Below are 23,457 nucleotides of genomic sequence, written 5' to 3' on the forward strand. Positions count from 1 at the left end.
TTTTATTATGTCCGGGTAGCAGCAGCAGCAGTAATAATAATAATAATAATAATATTACGAAATATTCTAAAACATTATCATTAAAAAAGTGATTATACAGAGAAAAATACACCATATTACACTGTTATGTGAATTAATTTCGTGCATTAACGACTTATTTCCTTATTAGGAATCCGTGTCTATGTGTTGCACAGCTCGTGTTCTGACTCAGGCTGAATCCTAAATAGTTTCCTTTTTGTAATGTAGTGCACTACGTAGGGTGTGACGCCATTCTATTATCTTCTACGTAGTGCACTTATACAGGATGTACAGCTCGAATTAAGATTCAGCCTCAGACCCGGTCATTACAAGGATCCTTGCAGCTGTTTGTTCTGGAACTGAAGTGTATTAATGGAGGTTAGTGCAGATTTTATTATAGATGTGAGTGTTTATAATATCAGAACGTATTATCACTGTAATAGTTAAAGTGAAAATTGTATAAAGGCGTTCCATTGTGGTTTTCTGACAGTTTATGGCTAAAAAAAAGTGCTATAAGTTCTTATTGGTTGTGTCAGATGGACTGTTTTGTATTCCATCTACCACCAGTGTATTTAATTTGGTTTCTCTTGATGCTTAAGGTGCACCTACTTAATTCCTACATTCTGCTGTAGTGTAAGAAGAAGGAGATCATGTCTGTTGTGCCATCTCCCCTTCCACCTGCACCTCCACTACCTCCACCTGCACCTCCACCTCCTCCTGCCCCGGCTTTGGCTCCTTCACTGCCCAGCAAGAAGAAGCTTTATCAGGCCATAGCAGAGGGAAGGACGGCTGTGAAAGGAGACTTTGAAGAAGCGTGTCTGCTCCTCACACAAAGAGAGAGTAGGTAAATGACCGACCAAGTAAGCGGTAATCAAGAATTTATGGTTTCACTGTACACACAGCGCATAAATGTTCTGTTTTTGTTTTTGCACTTGCTTCATGAACAGTATTCATTATCCAGTTTCAGAAAGGAGCTGCAGTGGGTGCTGTTTAACAAGTATGTGCCTTCATTGATCCAAGATGGTCCCAAGTGAGTCTTATGTCTCAAATATCACATTATGCACGATAGGTTAGACACTTTATGTACTTAAAGCATATACGCAGAGCCATGGCCTCACTTTCGTTTATAAATGGGTCCGTCTCAGAAACTGGTCTCTCATTTGGGACATGATGGTCAAAAAATAAATTTTCTAATTTTACTTTTTTTTTTTTGGATTTACCGAACACTCAATGTTTCTTTTGTCATGTTTAATAAGAATAAAGGTAGCATCTTGCTTTATCTGGCCTCCACTATGGAATTTTTTTTTGATTACAATTCAAATGGAGGCGGCACGGTGGTGTAGTGGTTAGCGCTGTCGCCTCACAGCAAGAAGGTCCGGGTTCGAGCCCCGTGGCCGGCGAGGGCCTTTCTGTGTGGAGTTTGCATGTTCTCCCCGTGTCCGCGTGGGTTTCCTCCAGGTGTTCCGGTTTCCCCCACAGTCCAAAAACATGCAGGTTAGGTTAACTGGTGACTCTAAGGTGGTGTTTACATTAGACCGTATCAGCAGATCATCAGATTAACGTTTTTAAAACGATTCGCGTGCACACAGCAACGCCAATACACGGATACGCTCGGCTCCGCAGGCATCCTGCGCTCCGAATCACTCCACCCTGAACAGTGAGTGCCCTCTGGAGGGTGCGCACTCCGGCCCTGCGCAGCTCACAGAGCGCGCGAGTGAAGCGCACGAGCAGTGATTCGGGACAAATAGCAGGAAGTGAAAGTCCGCGCTGTTTTTCAGCAGTCGCGTCACATGACCAACGTGGCATGACCAACGCCAGCGAATCAGGAAGGTGGATGTCACAGTGATATTGTCCAGTGACGACGTCAGCTAGAGCTCAGCACAGCGTATCCTCGTTCCTCAATGTTTACACAGCACCGGATCAGATACGTAATGGATTGAATACGTGGGCCCTGGCGGATTCAAGTTGTTCCGCCTGTGGAGTCGTTTCCCGGCGTTTTAATGTGAACGGACAGTGCATCCGCGGCGAAAACGAGACGGATACGGTCTAATGTAAACACCACCTAAATTGAGCGTAGGTGTGAATGTGAGTGTGAATGGTTGTCTGTGTCTATGTATCAGCCCTGTGATGACCTGGCGACTTGTCCAGGGTGTACCCCACCTTTCGCCCGTAGTCAGCTGGGATAGGCTCCAGCTTGCCTGCGACCCTGTAGAACAGGATAAAGCGGCTAGAGATAATGAGATGAGATGAGACAATTCAAATGCTTTTGTAAAATTGATTTACATCTAAAATAACTACATCATAAAGAATTAAAGCCCCTCCTTCACAGATTAGTGACAATATTGAATAAATTTCCTCTTTTTGATTGCTTGGGTTAAAAATGCCAGGTTATGATGACTGAATTGATTATTCACTTAAATATGAATAATATGATACAGTTTGGGTATTTGATATGGCGAAATAGGACACAATGGAAAAATCAAGAACACACCGGAAAGATGAGAATAACGGCGGTGGTAAAAGAACAGCGACTGTACCGGCTGAAGGTCGCGCGGGTCTCAGCTGCGGCGCGCGAGCAACGGGACATCACTACCGCACCGGACGGGGCGGGGGCGGGGCAAAATGACTGGCCGTAGATTCTATCAAAAGTTGGATCTAAATTGACCGTGGTTGCAAAATATTGGCCAAAAATTCGCCAACACTACGAAATATGAAAGTAAGATGTAAAAGAAACATTCTATTGCCTTATACTGCAAGACTAAAACAAAATAAAACTGTCAAAACTCACCTTTTCAGTGATAACGTCCAAACAGATCACTCGCGTAACAGAGACCGCAAATGGAAGCACGATCAACTTCTAACTGCTGGAGTGGAAAATTCCATTCTACACATGCAGATTGTTAATGTGTGTCCTTCCCCGCACACAAATAACACGCTACGGTAAAAAATAGACCACAACTCATTTTATAGCTCAGAAATTCATACAAGACCAGCTACCATCGTAACATATTCTGTAAGAAACATATTCTATACCGAACTTTCAGCTTTCGTTTTAAAAACCAAAATCACAGATTTATAACTAAATTTTTATATGGCGTAGTGATTTTAAGTTCCTACTTTTGGTGAGGTCGTGACCTCGACCCTGAGGCTTTCCATTTAGATCAAAACACACGATCGTATTGGTTTTGGGTTTGCGGAAAATGGAGTTACAACGGTGATCAAATATTTTGCATGGTGTTTTATTACGGTTATGATTATTCTGTGAGCGCACCAATCCTTAGGTGTATAAAGTTACAACTTAAAATACAATTAGTGATAAGTGTAGACTTTTCAGTGGACGACAACCTTTTTAAGGGAATGCGATGTAGTCAACCATTTATGTCCCAGATCAAGCCGCCATTTTTCCACAAATTTGCAGAATTTTTGCAAAATTCTGAAGAGTATTCACATAAAATATTTAGTTTTATCTGTATTATTTCTTTCATCATTTTATTTCAAATTAAAACCAACATTACCATTCAAAACCATATAGTTTATTGACTGTGAGTATATTTAGTGGGGCACCCCCACAGTACCCAGGTTCTGAGACATACCCAAATGCCTTGAGACCTCAAGAATGGCACAGGAATAGTTTTAAGCGTTAACAGTAAATCTAATAGTAATTTTTACGATTAAAGTGATTCGTATAGGCAGTGGTCTGAGTGAATGACCTTGACGTCCGTAACGTCACAACAGGAAGTCTATCGGTCTCATCGCCATTTCCGCTATACTAAAACACAGAGCTGACTGCAACTCCAATTCTCCATTTTGAGCTAATTTATCACCATGCTACGTAGATGTGTTGCTGGCGGGTGCAGCAACACGACAGAAGGTGGATTTATGTTGCATTCATGGCCCAAGAATGTTCAAACTGCAAAGATTTGGACACGTTTTGCAAGAAGTTCATGAGCACATTGGGCGCCTATGAAGTGGTCTCTCCTCTGCTCTGCACATTTTACTGAAGACTCGTACGAGACCTCTGATCTGCTGAGGAGCGTTGGCTATAAGCCCGTATTGAAAGAGGGTGCAGTACCAACAATTAAAGAACAATAAAACAAGAAAAGGAAAGTATTTATTTTATTTTTTTAAAGTGAGTTCAGTTGCACCAGTCCTCCTGGAGCGTGAGCCGACTGTTGTTGGTAAAACCCGGGAAGGAACTGGACGGGACCTATCGCTCAGGCAGTGACCTCCGTGCGGTTGTTGCTAAAACCGGTGACATCCCGTTCCGTCCCGGGTTTTAGTAATTGCCTGAGCTGAGCAGTAATGGTGGAGTACACAGTATGGAGAGAATGAATGGACCAGCTGTCTTATTTCTAAACTGGATATTGCTGCCATCTCGCCCTTACGTGGAAGAAGTGAATGAACAGAGAACTGAACGAACAAGTGAAAGTCAGATTGTTTCAAAACAATTGGCCACAAGATCGGCCTTCAAGAAGCGAGAACACAGATGGGTAAGCTCCGACTCTCATTTGGATACAACACATTGTTTCCCTGCGTTTAGATTAATACATGTAACCTGTATTGTGTGTTTAAGTTAGCGGTATAAGATTATTTAATTTGCTTCAGAATGTGATTCTCTCAGTTCATCTGATTATTTAATTAGCCTTTTACGTTTTATCAGTGAAAATGCATGCATGTACATGTATGCTGCGTAAGTTATAACACCCATCCTGTTTTAATGAGAGTCAACCCGCAATCAATGAAGTCAAATCAGTCTTAGTTGAGCAAGTCGGTAACGGGATTTCTTACTTTCACCGGAAATGTTTGTTTATATGACTTTGGTCTATAGCTGTAAAAGGCCTCGGCCTTAAAACTGGTTCCCGCTGTGACGTCATGCACTCGGGGCTGGCTGGCTCAGCGGGGCAGCTCGAATGCGGTCGATTTTAACTCTCAAAAATATATTTTTTAAATTCCATTTATGCAGCATACAAGAGTCAAGGATGGAGATACTATCCACTCAGAAATGTATTTAAAAATAAAGGTTCTGCGTATGTGCTTTAACTTATCTTTTTAACTTTTGGCCTCATTTCTATAGAATAGAAAGACATGGAGCTATGCTGTCCATGTTTTTTTTTTTTCTCAGTCCAGGGATTGGGATGTCCTGTTTCTCATGAACCGTTGTTTACTACACTAACTACTTATCACCTGGGTTTTTGTAGGATAGTAATGTTTCTAATCGAGCACTGTCATTTCGCACTAAATGTAAATAATAAATTGCAGTGCTGTCATTGAATTGAAATGTGTCAGAGCAGTGTCTCTCTCTCTCTCTCTCTGTGTGCTTTACCTGTTTGCTGGTTTTTCAAATCGCACCCACTATTGTTGCATTTTCACGTTTGGCTTCATAGATCATAGACATTTCGTGCAAAAAGAGTTTGATGTTCTACACTGTTTTCTGGTGGCTTTAATAAATCCTCTGGGTGTTAATAGTACACTGGTTCCCAGTGTGAACACGCTACATCTACTAAATTGAATAGTGCACTCCAGACTTGGTTTTGATCACAGTTCAGTCAGGCTGCAATATACACAACTAGCCAGTTAATAATCTACTTGAGGTGGGTTTGTTATTTTAATGACAGAAAAGAGTCTTTGGGTTTTCTTTAAGATCTTTGGTGTAACCCGAGATGCAGGGGTATCATTTGATTCTCGTGGAATTCACAAGTCCAAAATGCTTCTTCTCATTTGAGAAACATGGGTAAAATAAGAAATATGTAAACGCTACACCATGCTGAGAAAGTAGTGCATGATTCCAGAACCTCTAGCTTGGACTATTGTCACGTGTTGCTCCTCAGCTGGTCTGCTGCATCTTTTTTTTTTTTAAAGATTTTTTTGGGGCTTTTTTCACCTTTATTATTGGATAGGACAGTGTAGAGACAGGAAATGAGTGGGAGAGAGAGATGGGGAGTGATCGGGAAATGACCTTGGGCCGGAATCGAACCCAGGTCCCTGGATTTATGGTATGGCGCCTTATCCACCTGAGCCATGAACCTGCTGCAGCTTTAAATACGCTTCAGTTCGTTCAGAATGCAGCAGCACCATGTTTCTCTATTTGAAGGGGGGGAAGCACATTAACCTAGTCTTAAGCATTAAGCAAATCACCCAATTCATGATTCGATTCATGATATTGGGTTCAAATGTGATATTGGACATTTGGGGGGGGAGGGAAGAATAAAATTGTATTATCCAAAAAAAGCACCATTTTATTTTCCTATTCTTGTTTTTTCCAGTTCTTTTTATTCCTTTTTGTTAAATTTTAAATAAACCCCTTTCTTTAATTTTCTTCCCAACCAACAAAAATTATTTCCCCACGTTTGTAAAGGTTGGAGTAAAATATAATAACCAATTAACTAAAATATTCCTTTGAGTAAAAATGAAATGTTAAGAACAAATAAGCCTCTTCTTAATAAACTTTTTTTTACATTTGTCATACCTCCATTTTCTTCTCTTTATCTTTCAGCAGTCTGTAAAAAGGTCGCTCGGATTTCTTGTTAAATCTATTTGTACAGTCAGTCACACAATAGCTCTTTCTCATTTTAGATCCGTTTGTGTGTTTCAGCAGCATTAGAACTGTGTTACTTCCGCCTACAGTGAAGTTATGTGCATTCCCTCTATTTAACAGTTATTCACCAAAGGTGAAGTGAATATCAGTGAATAATAACTGCGACAAAGTCAAGGTTATTATTCACTGAGCCTGAAGCGGATAATTGTTTTAGTATAAATACGCCAGTGATTATTAAAAATAAATAAATCGTATTTTAAAAAGTAATGTATTTCAATCTTCGAAAGTGGCATGCCAATGTAATGCACACAGATTTGTCACTTATCTACACCAAGTCACATACAATACTTTGTTTTGAAATCAATAAAATAAATCCCAATTCCACCTTACCTTTGAATAGTTTTAGACCAAACTTCGTAGCATCTTTAGTGCTTTTAGGAACAGCATTTTCTTTCATCATTTGTAATCCTTCCTCATTTACAGTGACAAAGTGATTGGCTGCCATTTTTCCGAGTCACTTGAGGTGATTATCAAGAAATAATCCAAATCTCTCAACCAATCAGAGAGCGTGATTTCTGATAATCACCTGCTTAATTATATTGATGTAGGTTATTAAACAATGTAATTACAACTATGAAAAACTAAGATTATGCAGCCTGATAATAAATGTGATTTCGATTTTCATTTAATCAGTTCAAATCGTCATACATTTGTATCATCCTTGGTGAAAATCTTTCAAGGATCTTCAAGGATCTTTAAAATTCTTGACAAGCTCTTCAAGGATTTACAAAGCTCTTTTAACTTCTTGCCAAGCTCCTCAAGGATCTTCAAAGTTCTTTTCAAGATCTTCAAGGATCTGCAAAGTTTTTTTTGTTCCCCCCCCCCAAGATCTTCAAGGATCTTTAGAATTTTTGTCAAGATCTACAAGAGTCTTAAAAAACAAAAGCCCCATTCAGTTCCAAACAAAAAATTCTTTATTGATTCTATTATAACATGTACACTGATATTTCCAATAGAAGAAGTCAATTGATTGACCAAGAGATCCTTTCAAGATCTTTGAAACCTTGAAAATCATGAAAGATTCTCTCAAAGATCCTTTTAAGATGTTGGCTATTCAGGACTCCTTGGTATATCCTTATCCAATTCTTATGAATCATAATTATGTAAGTTTCAATCTATTTCCATCCTTGCCAATTCCGTTGAATTAGGATCATTAAAAAAAAATTGAAAGCTCCTCATTAGATCCTCAAGGATCCTCACAAAGATCTCGTAAAGACCTTGACAAGGATCCTTACAAGATCCTGATTAAATCCTTGAGGATTCCAGTTAAAATCTTTATTAAATCCTGGGGGCGTCATGGCTCAGGTGGATAAGGCGCCATACCATAAATCCGGGGACCCGGGTTCGATTCCAACCCGAGGTTATTTCCCGATCCCTCCCCATCTCTCTCCCACTCACTTCCTGTCTCTACACTGTCCTATCCAATAAAGGTGAAAAAAGCCCCAAAAAAATCTTTAAAAAAAATCCTGAAAAGGATCCTTGTTAAATCTTTGAGGCTCTTGGAGGAACTTTGTGAAGATCTTGACAAAGATCCTGAAAAGATCCTGATCAAATCCTCAAGGATCCTAGCAAATGTCTTAACAAGATCCTTAGAAGGCTCCTTCTAATATCTTTGAAAGATCCTTGTTGAATCTTTGAGGATCTTAAAGGATCCTCACAAAGATCTTTGCAGGGATCATTATGTGGATCTTTGTAGGATCCTTAAAATATCTTTGTCAAATCCTTGAGGATCTTTATAAATGATTTTGCATATGAAGATCTTTCTAAGATCCTTTAAGGATCCTATAAAGATCTTTATCTTTAAGGATCTTTGGCAGGTCTTTGACAATCCTCATGGATCCTTAAAGATCCTGTGAGGTTTTTCACCAGGGATTACTTATTGTCACACGTTGTATCATTACATGCCTGCTATCTACCTTGGTAGCTTAGTACGTAATTTTTAATTTTTTTAGCTGCATTGTATCTTGTTGATCTCCTGAAGCAGTGAAGCATTTATTATGAACTAATCTGAGCACAATGCTGGGGGCAGCCTCTACTACTTCAGGAGTGATCTGATTTGATATGAAGGTTGCTTGAGAAGTAAAATTCAGTCCTATATCATTACGAAAACATCACTGCGCTGATTTTAGAGGTGATGACAGGAGATTCATTGGACATCACTGAAAAAAAACCCCATTGCTAACGTATTCATTCGAACGTATTTACTTTTCACAGTTGCACCGTTCAGCGTCAACTTAACAATAGCGCTATTAGGTCATTCATGACCGTCCTAAGAATATATTCGCCACGTTCTCACACACACACACACACACACACACACACACACACACACACACACACACACACACACACACACGTCATTGTGATACCACAGTCTTGTGGCTTATTAGTGCACTTCCGTTGCAAGCACAAAAATGTTCCTCTGTATGATTAAACCAGAGTTGTTTTGTTGAACGACGTTCCTTTTCACTGCTCTGATTTTAGATGTGGACTCGTGGCCTTATGGATGGCAGCTCATCTGGTGACGCCTGCCACGACCATATCCATGGAAAACATCATGCAAATGGCAGTGAATAAAGGCTACAGTGCTCAGGGAGAGATGTTTTCAGGTACTCAGTCGGTCATGACAGTGAGAAAGGAACCGCTGTGTCTGCACAAAACCCAACACAAAAGTGTTTTTCTGGGCTTGAATGCAAAATCGCATTCCTATGATACTTATGAAGTCTGTGCCAGGGACACAGACACTGTTCTTCCTGCTATCAGTTTCCTTCTTCTCATGGGTGTCGCTTTGTTACCTCGCCTGGGACAGAGTCCACCAGGGGGTGAGGTATTGTTTCCAGTGGGTTTCTTTGTTTTTTGTTTTTTTTTGTTAGCAACATTACGGGAAAATGCCTGGACCAATCTTCATGAAACTTTCAGGATACATGGGCATTGGTTTCAAATAGAACCTCCAACATTTTGAGGGTCATCCGGTCAAGGTCTAGCCTGGGAAATCCCATGCTGCTTTGCACGATCGTTCCGATCTGAAAAGACAGCATGGAAACTATGGTCTAAAGGCTCGCCTGAGTTAGGGAACCAATCAGAGAGTGGGGAGGGGTGGAAAGACGGTGACGCGTACTACTCGACAAACGGAAGCTTGTAGTTTATTTGGGACTGTTTACGGATCACATTTAACATGGCGGCGAGCGATACGAACCAAACTTTCGATCAAGCTTTAGACACTGTTCTGAATAGTTTAGAGCGAAAGTTTGTTTTAAAAAAAGAACAGCATTTGGCATTTCTCTTTCTCTTTCCTTCTCTTCTTCGCCTCTTCGTCTTCTTCGTCGCTCTAACTACGTCACCGGGTACAACTGCCATGATTGGCCATGGGCTACGTATACGCCAAATGATAGACATTTGCAACGTCCAATAAACGGCCGTTGACAATCGTAAACCACACCTCCCCTACGAGAAATTCAATAGGCGGATTCCAGACCATATTTCACTTGTGATATGGTCTGGTGTTAACCAGACTAGTCAAGGTCACCAAAAAGGTCAAAATAGGTTTGGGTTTTTTTTTCCGCGATATCTTTCTTCACATTCATAATATTTACTTCAAACCAATTCCAAAAAGTCCATCTTTCAATTCTGCTTCCATTGATATGCTACATGACAGGGTATCTCTCATAGTTTTCTTAGCGGTTGGGGTCAAGTGGGTCAAGGTCATTGCTAAAATTTGCATATTTTCCATTATAACTCGAAAACGGTTAGAGATAAACATCTCTCTATCATTATCAACATATAGGAAGCCATATATGGGCTTTCGTTTGGCACCATGACCTTTTGACCTTTGTTTTGTTTGTTTGTGTATCTGTCTATTAACAATCTAGCGTCTAGCCGGTTGCACCAATTGACTTCAAATTTTCAGGGTAGGTGGGCAATGGTCTGTAAATTACCTGATTAAACTTTGGGGGTAATTGGGTCAAGGTCAACGGAAAGGTCAACCTTTCGGTCAAAATAACTTTCCATTATAACTCAAACGGTTGCAGATAGACAGATGTTTACTATTATGAGCATATAGGAACTCCTATATGGCCTTTTGTTTGGCACCATGATCTTTGACCTTGAATGGTCAAACTCAAGGTCACGGATTTTCAGAGGGCTGTAACTTGAAAACGGTTGATAGTAGACAGATATTTACCAATATCAACTTATAGGAAGTGCCATATGGGCTTTCATTTAGCACCATGACGTTTGACCTTGAATGAGTTTGAAATGTCAAACTCAAGGCCATGGATTTTCATAGGATTATAGCCTGACCGCTGATGATTGAGAAATATTACCATTATCAACCTATAGGTATAAAATAAGTGCTGCCGGGAGAGGTTTGTTTTGCCTGGAACCACTTGTTGTCAAAAGTGCTGCAAAAAACACAACAGTCCAAAAAGAAAGAAATGGAAAAGAAGTGCTCTTGTTTGAAACACAGGTTCTGCACAAGTATTCACTTGCATGATCCATCCTAAAACAGACGAAAGCATTGCTGAAGCATCTGTTTATATTAGATACACTTCCTTTTTAACCTTTAAAGCCACACCAGCTTTTTAAACAATAGTCTCTTAGGAAGTCTTTTTAATTAGGGGTCCGTGTTTGGATATTTTTTCTTCTTCTTCTTCTGCTTTGAAATGAATCGTACAAACACGAACAGACATGAAACTTGGTCGGTAGGTAGTACTCCCTCTTGCTACTCAGGCAAGCAACATTTTTACGTCTTTTCACGTTTTACTTTTGGTCCATATCTCAGGAATTGTGAGCCCTGTAAACAACTTTCCACTGATTCCTTGCGTTCTCCTAAACAAAAATGCCTCAAGAACCATTTAACTCTGCCTACTTAGAATTTTGCTAATTTGCATCGAAAGTCCTTCCCACGCCACATGGTGCATAGGGTGGCGCCAGTCTCCGTTTCTGTAGCCCTCGGCCTCTCGCCTATTACATGGTTAGGGTTACAGTGGGGGGCTTATCCTCTGTTAACCGCGAGAATTTGACTCCCTACTCGCATCTGTATTGCAGCGTGCCTTGCTTGATGGCGGTACAGTAGATAAAGTTTTTACACCCCATTAAAATGAGAGGTTTTTCTGATGTAAAAAAAAAAGAGACCACAATAAATAATTTCAAAACTTTTCCCACCTTTAATGTGACCTATAACCTGTACAATTCAACTGAAAAACAAACAAATCTGTTAGGGGGAAAAACATAAAAAATAAAAAAAATTTACAATAATCTGGTTGCATAAGTGTGCACACCCTTAAACTAATACTTTGTTGAAGCACCTTTTGATTGAATTATAGCATCGTCTTTTTGGGTTCACACCCGCCATCAATTAAACTGACTCTGATTAACCCCAAATAAAGTTCAGACATTTACTCCGTTGCATCCTCCAGCAAAAGCCAGCGTTCACAGAGAGCTTACAAAGCATCAGAGGGATCTTAGTGCTGAAAGGTATCAGTCAGGAGAATCCATAATCTACCAGCTATGGAGTCATTGTTGCATCATGGATTCACGGAAAATAAAATAAAAAAAAAACAATACAGGGCACAGATCTCTTATTCACAGATATGTGATTGTCTGTGAAATATCAATAGTAAATTAATAAAGTCAACATATAAATGCAGGTAAGATATTTTAATTATGAACTTCAGCAGTCCAAACATTTAATTGTTTTAGACTTTGTAATTTTTTTTTTTTTTATCCGTGATGCATCATCTGTATGAAATCGGTAACCAATCTTTAATATACTGAAACGCCCGTGACCAATCTGTAAATTATTTGCATCCGTATTAAAATCTGTAACCACTCTGTATTTTGTATTTATTATTATGGCGGCACGGTGGTGTAGTGGTTAGCGCTGTCGCCTCACAGCAAGAAGGTCTGGGTTCGAGCCCCGTGGCCGGCGAGGGCCTTTCTGTGTGGAGTTTGCATGTTCTCCCCGTGTCCGCGTGGGTTTCCTCCGGGTGCTCCGGTTTCCCCCACAGTCCAAAGACATGCAGGTTAGGTTAACTGGTGACTCTAAATTGACCGTAGGTGTGAATGTGAGTGTGAATGGTTGTCTGTGTCTATGTGTCAGCCCTGTGATGCCCTGGCGACTTGTCCAGGGTGTACCCCACCTTTCGCCCGTAGTCAGCTGGGATAGGCTCCAGCTTGCCTGCGACCCTGAAGAACAGGATAAAGCGGCTAGAGATAATGAGATATCATTATTATTATTATTATTATTATTATATTTCTGTAATCCGTGACCTATCCGTGTTCTGTCAACCACCAGTGTGTGTGCATGGGTTGTTTTGAAGTCGGTACAGTATGACCTGGAATACTGTGCTACTCATTTATTTCCCTGAGAGTCAGGACCAACTGGGATTATAGTTGTGGTGTTTCTGCTCCAGACTGGAACTAAATTCAGGCAGAGGTATAGTCATAGTTGGAGTTATAGTTATTGGTGTTGTAGGACCAGGCCCTTAGTCCAAATTTCTCAAGCAATCAGCGCACGTGATTTATACTAATATACAATATTCTAATAGATTTTTTTTTTTTTTTTTTTTTTTTTTTTTTTTTTTTTAGGCGGCACGGTGGTGTAGTGGTTAGCGCTGTCGCCTCACAGCAAGAAGGTCCTGGGTTCGAGCCCCGGGGCCGGCGAGGGCCCTTCTGTGTGGAGTTTGCATGTTCTCCCCGTGTCTGCGTGGGTTTCCTCCGGGTGCTCCGGTTTCCCCCACAGTCCAAAGACATGCAGGTTAGGTTAACCGGTGACTCTAAATTGACCGTAGGTGTGAATGTGAGTGTGAATGGTTGTCTGTGTCTATGTGTCAGCCCTGTGATGACCTGGCGACTTGTCCAGGGTGTACCCCGCTTCTCGCCCATAGTCAGCTGGGATAGGCTCCAGCTTGCCTGCGACCCTGTAGAAGGATAAAGCGGCTAGAGATAATGAGATGAGATGAGATTTTTTTTTTAAGTTGACTTTTTTTTTTTTCTTAAGTGTAACTGACCTTTCTTGTTTGTAGCCAGTGATATGGCCCTGCTTGCAGAGGAGGTGTGTGGTGTCAGAGTTCAGAAGCTGTCTGGAGGCATGATTGGAGACAATGCTACACTAATCCTGAAACATCTCACTGATGGACAGCCAATCTTAATACCGTATCCTAACCTATGCCTCCTGGCTGGTGGAAAAAAAAAATTAACGCATTTTTCCCCACTTACTTGATCAGCTAAGGCATGTTTTAGCTACTGTTCACTTCTTTAGTTATGTGTGTTGCGATATGAGCCGAACTTAAAGTGCACATCACGGGTAAATTCAGGAGCAAGATCAATGTAATTCTCCTATTTTATATTAAACTTTGGTCAAATATCTGTCACATTTTGCATTTTGTGCAATTTTTTTACCTTGCGCAATACCAGAAAAATTCAGTTGAAATCAAGCCATTTGAGGCGAATTGGTCCGCCTCTGAAAAAACTTGCCATTTGGATTTCTTGGCAAACACTGATTTTCGTGACGTCATCTGCGGGACGCCTCCCTCTGAATCCTACGTCAGCGCTGGTTTGTTTATGAGGAAACGACCTGGTGGTTTTCTGCAAATTTCTTCAACGTTATCACGTAATTATTAAAATGGTTAACAGATGTATCGTAGGAGGGTGTAGCAACACCAATCTTGATGGGATTAGTACTCATCGTTTTCCAAAAGACCGGACAATGAGAGAGAAACGGGAGCGCTTCGTGCGAGGCACCCGGAAGCCGAGGACCAAAGCAGAGCCGAGAAAAAGACCAAGAAAATCGGCGATTCACAAGTTGACTCTTGCCAGGGTAAGAAATAATAGAGACTATACTCTAAATTAGGTGTTCCTGTGTTTGTGTGGTACACGGATAATGTTATTTATTGACATACGCAAAAGTAAACAACATGAAAGTGCTGGGCGATAATACACTTACTTCACATGTATCAAGGGATATGCGTGTCGGGGCTTGAGATCTTGGGACCTGTCAAACACATTAAATGTATCTCCAACCCTGCTTAGCCGATTCCATGTGTGTAGCTTATGAAATCTTTCTCCTACAGTAGCCAGTACTCTTCTAAATGAAGAAATATATAAATACATAATAGTAATTTGAAAAAATATGATTTATGTAACAATAGATAGATGAGCATTGATAGATGAATCCATGGGTTTAGAAGCTCAGGCGACAATTCCATATTTCAATGCAAAATCGCTAGCTGCTAAACTTGGTCTACACAGACTGTGCACTGAATCCATGCAAGCTCGCGCAGCCTGCTGGCGGATCCGCACGTGACATCACGAATCTGGCTCCAGACTCCCTTGGGATTTTTCCAGACGCGTTTTGTTATTTTTTTTCTGCTGTAGACAGATGGCCTTGTGCAAAATTACCCTTCTGGATGAGTGTGTAAAGGGACATGCTTTCATATAAAAAAACATGAAATTGGTCCAGGATATGCACTTTAACTACTTTGCCACAGATATGACGAGGACTTTAACCATGAGCCGTGTTCACGCAGCGGTCACAAAGCTCACTGGGCAGTGGCTTCAGGTGAGACACTGACTCGCACACAACCTATATGAATGAATTTGGATTTTTTTTTTCAGTACCACATTTACAGCTTGCAAATGTTTGTCTAGAAATGTTCAAGACCGTGAGCTAGCTGTGTATATCCATCACCCTCTTTCCACTCAAAGGGTGACAGATAACTGGTTTGATTTGTATGTGTAAAAGCACCTGCAGAAACTTGCAAGCTGAATGAAGATGCCACACAGTATTGAGTCTTTTACAGGTGGTTTTTGTTTTTTTTGCATGTTTGCTTGAACGGAGTATGCGGTTTGGCGTGTTGTACCTCAAGATGCAAAAGACAAAGCAGTGTCTATGGAAATGGATCAAAATTTTTTTTTCTTCTCCGAAAACCAGTTTCCGTTGCTTGAAGATGAAATTACATCAGTTGAATAATGAAAGTTGTTTTGTTTTTTTTAATTATAGCTTGGTTTCTGATTTGTTTCGAGACACCTTCTCCAAATGATGAATTACTATTCTCACAAGCAAATAGCATTTATACAAAAATGTTTTTATTCACATTTACCTCATGAACCACATGAATGTCTCATTCCTTTTATTCACCATTGTACTTGAGTTTCAGTTTCAAGTCTCTTTAATATGCAAAGTCGCTGCAGCTACTGTATATAAAACAAACAGCCCTCATTTACATATAGTTTTCTACCCCGACTTTGCATATGATGTCATTCATACATTTGTGTGTGTGTGTCATCCACCACACACCTGCTAACTGTACACACAGTTTGTTTGATTGACACACAAACTAGTTCTTGTTATTTGAAATGTTAATAAGTAAGAACCTTAGTCATTTCATGGATTAGGAGGATCAGGATTATATCCAGATAGATAGTAATAAGCCACATAATGCCGGTGCAAATACTGTATGCCTGACGCATATATACACCGATCGGCCATAAAATGAAAAACACTGCCAGGTGAAGTGAATAACATTGATTGATTGTCTCATTACAATGGCACCTATCAAGGGGTGGGATATATTAGGCAGCAAGAGAACAGTCAGTTCTCAAAGTTGATGTGTTGGAAGCAGGAAAAATGGGCAAGCGTGAAGATCTGAGTGACTTTGACAAGAGCCAAGTTGTGATGGCGAGATGACTGGGTCTGAGCATCGAACAAAATGGTGCACCTTGTAGGGTGTTCCCAGTATGCAGTGGTTCGTACCTACCAAAACTAGTCCAAGGAAGGACAACCAATGAACCACGGACAGGGTCATGGGTGTCAAAGACTCACTGATTTGCATGGGGGACAAAGCCTAGCCCATATGGTCCAATCCTACAGAAGAGCTACTGTAGCAAAAACTGCTGAAAAGGTTAATGCTGGCTAAAACAGAAAGGTGTCAACATTAACTTTTTCAGCAGTTTATGCGACAGTAGCTCTTCTGTAGGATTGGACCACATGGGCTCACTTTTTCATCCAATGAGCCTTCGACACCCATGACCCTGTCATGTCAGCAATGCATTTCAGAGCAATATGCTGCCATCCAGACAAAATCTTTTTCAGGGAAGGTCTTCCTTCTTTCAGCAAGACAATGCGCCAAACCGCTTTCTGCACATATTAAAACTGCATGGCTTTGTAGTAAAAGAGTCTGGGTGCTAAACTGGCCTGCCTGCAGTCCAGACCTGTCTCCCATTTAAAACATTTGGTGCATTATGAAGCACAAAATATGACAAAGGAGACCCCGAGCTGTTGAGCAACTGAAATTGTATATCAGGCAAGAATGGGACGACGTTTCTCTTTCATAATTACAGCAATTGGTCTCCTCAGTTCCCAAATGTTTACAGTGTGTTGTTAAAAGTAGAGGTGATGCAGCACAGTGGTAAACATGCCCCGTCCCAACTTTTTTGAAACATGTTGCTGACATCAAATTCAAAATGAGCATGTATTTAAAAAAAAATTTTTTTTCAAAAACCAATCAAATTTCTCATTTCAACATTTGATCTGTTGTCTTTGTACCATTTTCAATGAAATAGGGTTTCCATGATTTGCAAATTATTACATTGTTTTATTTACAGTTCACCGGTTGTCCTTCCTTGGACCACTTTTGGTAGGTACTAACCACTACAGGAATACCCTACAAGATGTGTCATTTTGGAGATGCTCAGACCCAGTCATCTAGCCATCACAATTTGGCCCTTGTCAAAGTCTCTCAGATCCACTTTACGCTTGCCCATTTTTCCTGATTCCAACACATCAACTTCAAGTACTGACTGGTCTCTTGCTGCCTAAAGGCCCGGTCCCACAATACCAATAACTATAACTACAATATAATGATAATACAGTCCCCTGCACTTTATGTGGTTGGTGGTCACACCAGACCGATAACGATACCTATAGCCCAGGCCTGGGTTTAACTTTATCAGCACCGGTGAGATTCCTTCTGGACTGATTTTTCCAGGCCTGGACCTGATCCGATAAAACATCTGACCAATCAGGTAATTATTTACATGTGATGTTGTCTAACCACGTGCTATTTCTCCTGGACATCTTTGTACATCATTGTGTGAGAATTCTCCCAGCTTCTCTCTGTGCTGCAGGAGTTCATGCACCCAGATTCTGCTTTTCTTCTTCTTTTGGCTTTGCCTTCTGTACAAAACGAGCATCAAAAGCAGCTCTTCCTCGCGGTCACTGTGAGCCATTGTGTGCTGCTGAGTGCACTGGCTGTGCACACAAACAGCATACAATCGCTACATTTTCTAGCAAAAACCAACAACCATGTGTACAACCCCGATTCCAAAAAAGTTGGGACAAAGTACAAATTGTAAATAAAAACGAAATGCAATGATGTGGAAGTTTCAAAATTCCATATTTTATTCAGAATAGAACATAGATGACATATCAAATGTTTAAACTGAGAAAATGCATCATTTAAAGAGAAAAATTAGGTGTTTTTTTTTTTTTTTTTTTTTTAATTTCATGACCACAACACATCTCAAAAAAGTTGGGACAAGGCCATGTTTACCACTGTGAGACATCCCCTTTTCTCTTTACAACAGTCTGTAAACGTCTGGGGACTGAGGAGACAAGTTGCTCAAGTTTAGGGATAGGAATGTTAACCCATTCTTGTCTAATGTAGGATTCTAGTTGTTCAACTGTCTTAGGTCTTTTTTGTCATATCTTCCGTTTTATGATGCGCCAAATGTTTTCTATGGGTGAAAGATCTGGACTGCAGGCTGGCCAGTTCAGTACCCGGACCCTTCTTCTACGCAGCCATGATGCTGTAATTGATGCAGTATGTGGTTTGGCATTGTCATGTTGGAAAATGCAAGGTCTTCCCTGAAAGAGACGTCATCTGGATGGGAGCATATGTTGCTCTAGAACCTGGATATACCTTTCAGCATTGATGGTGTCTTTCCAGATGTGTAAGCTGCCCATGCCACATGCACTAATGCAACCCCATACCATCAGAGATGCAGGCTTCTGAACTGAGCGCTGATAACAGCTTGGGTCGTCCTTCTCCTCTTTAGTCCGAATGACACGGCGTCCCTGATTTCCATAAAGAACTTCAAATTTTGATTCGTCTGACCACAGAACAGTTTTCCACTTTGCCATAGTCTATTTTAAATGAACCTTGGCCCAGAGAAGACGTCTGCACTTCTGGATCATGTTTAGATGCGGCTTCTTCTTTGAACTATAGAGTTTTAGTTGGCAACGGCAGATGGCACGGTGAATTGTGTTCACAGATAATGTTCTCTGGAAATATTTCTGAGCCCATTTTGTGATTTCCAATACAGAAGCATGCCTGTATATGATGCAGTGCCGTCTAAGGGCCCGAAGATCACGGGCACCCAGTATGGTTTTCCGGCCTTGACCCTTACGCACAGATTCTTCCAGATTCCCTGAATCTTTTGATGATATTATGCACTGTAGATGATATGTTCAAACTCTTTGCAATTTTACACTGCCAAACTCCTTTCTGATATTGCTCCACTATTTGTCGGCGCAGAATTAGGGGGATTGGTGATCCTCTTCCCATCTTTACTTCTGAGAGCCACTGCCACTCCAAGATGCTCTTTTTATACCCAGTCATGTTAATGACCTATTGCCAATTGACCTAATGAGTTGCAATTTGGTCCTCCAGCTGTTCCTTTTTTGTACCTTTAACTTTTCCAGCCTCTTATTGCCCCGTCCCAACTTTTTTGAGATGTGTTGCTGTCATGAAATTTCAAAATGTCTCACTTTCGACATTTGATATGTTGTCTATGTTCTATTGTGAATACTATATCAGTTTTTGAGATTTGTAAATTATTGCATTCCGTTTTTATTTACAATTTGTACTTTGTCCCAACTTTTTTGGAATCGGGGTTGTATTTATCAGGCTTGTAGTACTCGAGTTCGACTCATGCCCTAATTATAAGGACTCGTGACTTGACTTAGACTTGAGCACTGATGACTCGGACTCATGCATTAACTGCATTCGGACTCGTAAACTGGACACGAGGACTCAGATTTTTTTTTCTTTATTTTATGTAACATGCCATAATAATTTGGCATAAGTTATTTATATCTACATTAATTTTTATACTAATTTTTTGCAAGAGAACGCACATTCACCTGTTCATACGTCATGTTCAGGAACAAACTAACGTTAATGGCGCTAAAATGCCTGGAGAGAAGCCCCTAGGATTGTCCACTTTGCTTATACAGACTTCTCGTGCAGTGGGAAAAAATGCACTGCTATGTGTTCCATATGTAGAGCTATCAAGGAGACGATGGGGACAACCTCGGACTTCAATCGTCATTTGGCAAGACTCCACCCAGAGAAGGAAGTGACGTACTGTGTTCATTTCTCTGTTGATAGCAGGGCTTGCTGAGCAATGAACTAGCTAGTGTTAACCCTCTGTCATGTTATTTGCCCTGTTGATAGTGGGCGGGGCTTGCTGAGCGATGAACAAGCTTTTTATCTGTAGCCTATTAACTAAAATAGGGCAGTCAGTGGGGCAGTAACGTTAGTCCGACACAGTAGCAGAGACGCTTTCACATAAAGGCAGCAACAGCCACCGTCAAATGGTGCAGTTGGAGTCTTGTTCTTGGACTCGACTTGAAATTTTTTTTCGTGACTCGGACTTGAACACCGGGGACTCGAGACTGGACTCGGACTTGAGGTTTAGTGACTGGACTACAACACTGATATTTCTTTACCTGAGTGGCAGGACTACCTGATATTATAGTCAGGATTATAGTTGTGGTGTGACTGCTCAAGACTGGAACTAAATTCAGGCAGAGGTTTAGTCATAGTTATTGGTATTGTGGGACCGGGCCTTAATATATCCCACCCCTTGACAGGTGTCATTGTAATGAGATTATCAATGTAATTCGCTGATCAGTGTGTAATGCTGATTGTTAAAATAATGCTGATTTGTTAAAATTATTAATATTTTCCCATGTCAATTTGTCTACATTTAGGGCATTTTAGCGTTATTTTTCAGATTTATTTTGCTTGTATTCTTCTTTTTTTCCATGATGATTGTTCAAATGTAGTGCATGTGCATTTTCACTTTTACATGAGATATGTCCGAGTAGAATGAGCTGACAGGAAAGCTACAGTAACTCAAATAACCACTCTTGGTGAGCAGAAAAGCATTTCAGAATGCACATGTTTAACCTTGAGGCAGTAATTGTTGTTTTTATATGTGATTTTATTTTTTTTTTTTTTTCATGTCGCAGTCATTACAGAGAACAACTGAAAACAAACATCAATTCAACATCGGTGTGTTTTGCAAATACATGTTCTTATCAATGAAATAACTCGATGTAAAATGTCGCATTTTCAGGTGTGTTGCTTGGCCTAGCACAGGGGAGTGTCGCCAGCGAACAGCTCCCCATGGACACCACTCTGCCATGGCTGCATCTTTCCCGAGTTAGCGCACTAGCTAACTGGCTCTTGGATCCAGTTGAGGTCTACATCTTAGCCAAACAGGGGAAGAGTCTGCGCTACCAGCTATGGAAGTTGGAAACGGTGGCACAGAGTAATGCGCAGCTTAGAGAAATGGATCCGCAGAGGGCCGGTGATGGATCTTACTATGTGCTGCCCCCTGGTGGGGTGGAGGAGGGACTTGCAGGACAGGTGGTGTTGCTATACCCCTCAGAGAAAAACTGATCTCAAGAACACATGATGGGAATACAGTGTGTGTGTATGTGCGCTTAGTGTGCAGTCAGGATGTATACCTAGAACCGGTAATTTGCTGTTTTTTTTTTACCAGGCTGTATTGAGCCTTTTATCCACTAGGTGGCCTTATTTCTTTGATATTTCTCATTATGTTGCTGCTTTCAGCCCCCAGGAAATCTATGATGAAATTCCCCCCTTTTTTTTTTTTTTTGGTAATGATTCATGTTATAAAAATCTCATGGTGCTAAATGAAGCAGAGCTGTTTATTTTGCTGCTCTGATTAAAAATAGGAGGCATCTGTTGGCTAAGTTTAACCTTTGAAAATGGGCAAAAGTTCAGCGGATATTTGGCTGTTAGGAAAGAAGAAAATGTGTTTAATCATCGTAGAGTATTATATACCCATAGAGAAATAAAGAACAGAGATATTAAACGCACAGCAGCAATGTTACTGAATCTCAGCCCAATATTTCAGTCCGTAGACCTACTGAAGAAAAAAAACCACGTGTGAACATTGTGAAAATCCAATCAGATGATAAGTGTTCACAGTGGCAGTGCAAGCTTTTATTAAGCTTTGAGTGCAGATACAACCCCAATTCCAAAAAAGTTGGGACACTGTGTAAAACATAAAGAAAAACAAAATGTGAAGATTTGCAAATCATGGAAACCCTATATTTCATTGAAAATGGCACAAAGACAACATATCAAATGTTGAAACTGAGAATTTTTTTTTTTTTTGAAAAGTATATGTTGATTTTTTGAATTTGATGTCAGCAACACGTTTCAGAGCAATATGCTGCCATCTAGACACTTTTTTTTTTTCAGGGAAGGCCTTCTTTCAGCAAGAAAACACATCAAACTGCTTCCTGCACATATTAAAACTACATGGCTCTTTAGTAAGAGTCCGGGTGCTAAACTGGCCTGCCTGCAGTCCAGACCTGTCTCCCATTTAAAACATTTGGCGCATTATTAAGCGAAAAATCCAACAAAGGAGACCCCGAACTGTTGAGCAACTGAAATTGTATATCAGGCAAGAATGGGACAACATTTCACTTTCAAAACTGCAGCAACTGGTCTCCTCAGTTCCCAAACGTTTACAAAGTGTTGTTAAAAGTTGAAGTGATGCAACACACTGGAAAACATGCCCCCTGTCCCAACTTTTTTGAAACGTGTTGCTGACATCAAATTCAAAATGACCAATCAGATTTCTCAGTTTCAACATTTGATATGTTGTCTTTGTACCATTTTCAATGAAATATCGGGTTTCCATGATTTGCAAACGATCACATTCTGTTTTATTTACAGTACACAGCGTCCCAACTATTTTGGGGTTGGATTTGTACATTACACAGTGGCTTGCATAAGTATTCACCCCCTCAAGCTTTTCTACATTTGGTAGTGTTAAAACCTGTAAGTGAAATGAACTTAATTCAGATTTTGTCACAAATTGACACAAAATAGCCCATAATATTGAAGTGGGTGGAAAAAAAAAAAGAATACATTTTACAAAACTATTTACAAATGAAAATTGTAAAAGTTGTATTTGTAGAAGTATTCACCCCCATTGGTGCTAAAGTACTAAATTGGGCCTTAAGCATACATTTTCTGATAATCGAAAGTTTTTAATTATCTCTAATAATGATATACAACTGTTAACTGATATTTACAGGAAGTTTTTTTCCCCCAAAATATTTTTTTTAAGTTTTAACCTACATACATAGACTACATACGTACAACCCCGATTCCAAAAAAGTTGGGACAAAGTACAAATTGTAAATAAAAACAGAATGCAATGATGTGGAAGTTTCAAAATTCCATATATTATTCAGAATAGAAGATCGATGACATATCAAATGTTTAAACTGAGAAAATGTATCATTTAAAGAGAAAAATTAGGTGATTTTAAATTTCATGACAACAACATATCTCAAAAAAGTTGGGACAAGGCCATGTTTACCACTGTGAGACATCCCCTTTTCTCTTTACAACAGTCTGTAAACGTCTGGTGACTGAGGAGACAAGTTGCTCAAGTTTAGGGATAGGAATGTTAGCCCATTCTTGTCTAATGTAGGATTCTAGTTGCTCAACTGTCTTAGGTCTTTTTTGTTGTATCTTCCGTTTTATGATGCGCCAAATGTTTTCTATGGG

The 23,457-nt window shown here is 40.2% G+C and overlaps 1 protein-coding gene across 3 annotated transcripts; it reads left to right on the forward strand.

The window, feature by feature from the left end:
- Positions 1-338: 338 nt before the first annotated feature.
- Positions 339-21,950, forward strand: actmap (actin maturation protease). 3 transcript variants are annotated; one of them, XM_060922996.1, is made up of 7 exons: positions 339-396; positions 618-862; positions 980-1,048; positions 9,098-9,222; positions 13,639-13,768; positions 15,103-15,173; positions 20,978-21,950. In XM_060922996.1, the coding sequence occupies exons 2-7, from the start codon at positions 669-671 to the stop codon at positions 21,301-21,303; spliced, it is 915 nt and encodes a 304-aa protein (XP_060778979.1). In that variant the 5' UTR covers positions 339-396; positions 618-668; the 3' UTR covers positions 21,304-21,950. The 3 variants fall into 3 exon arrangements, with proteins under 3 accessions (XP_060778979.1, XP_060778978.1, XP_060778980.1); XM_060922995.1 differs by having other exon boundaries at positions 341-396; positions 651-862; XM_060922997.1 differs by having other exon boundaries at positions 341-396; positions 651-862; positions 980-1,015.
- Positions 21,951-23,457: the final 1,507 nt, after the last annotated feature.

The sequence above is a fragment of the Neoarius graeffei genome, chromosome 6 (genome assembly GCF_027579695.1).
Source record: "Neoarius graeffei isolate fNeoGra1 chromosome 6, fNeoGra1.pri, whole genome shotgun sequence".
NCBI lineage: Eukaryota > Metazoa > Chordata > Actinopteri > Siluriformes > Ariidae > Neoarius > Neoarius graeffei.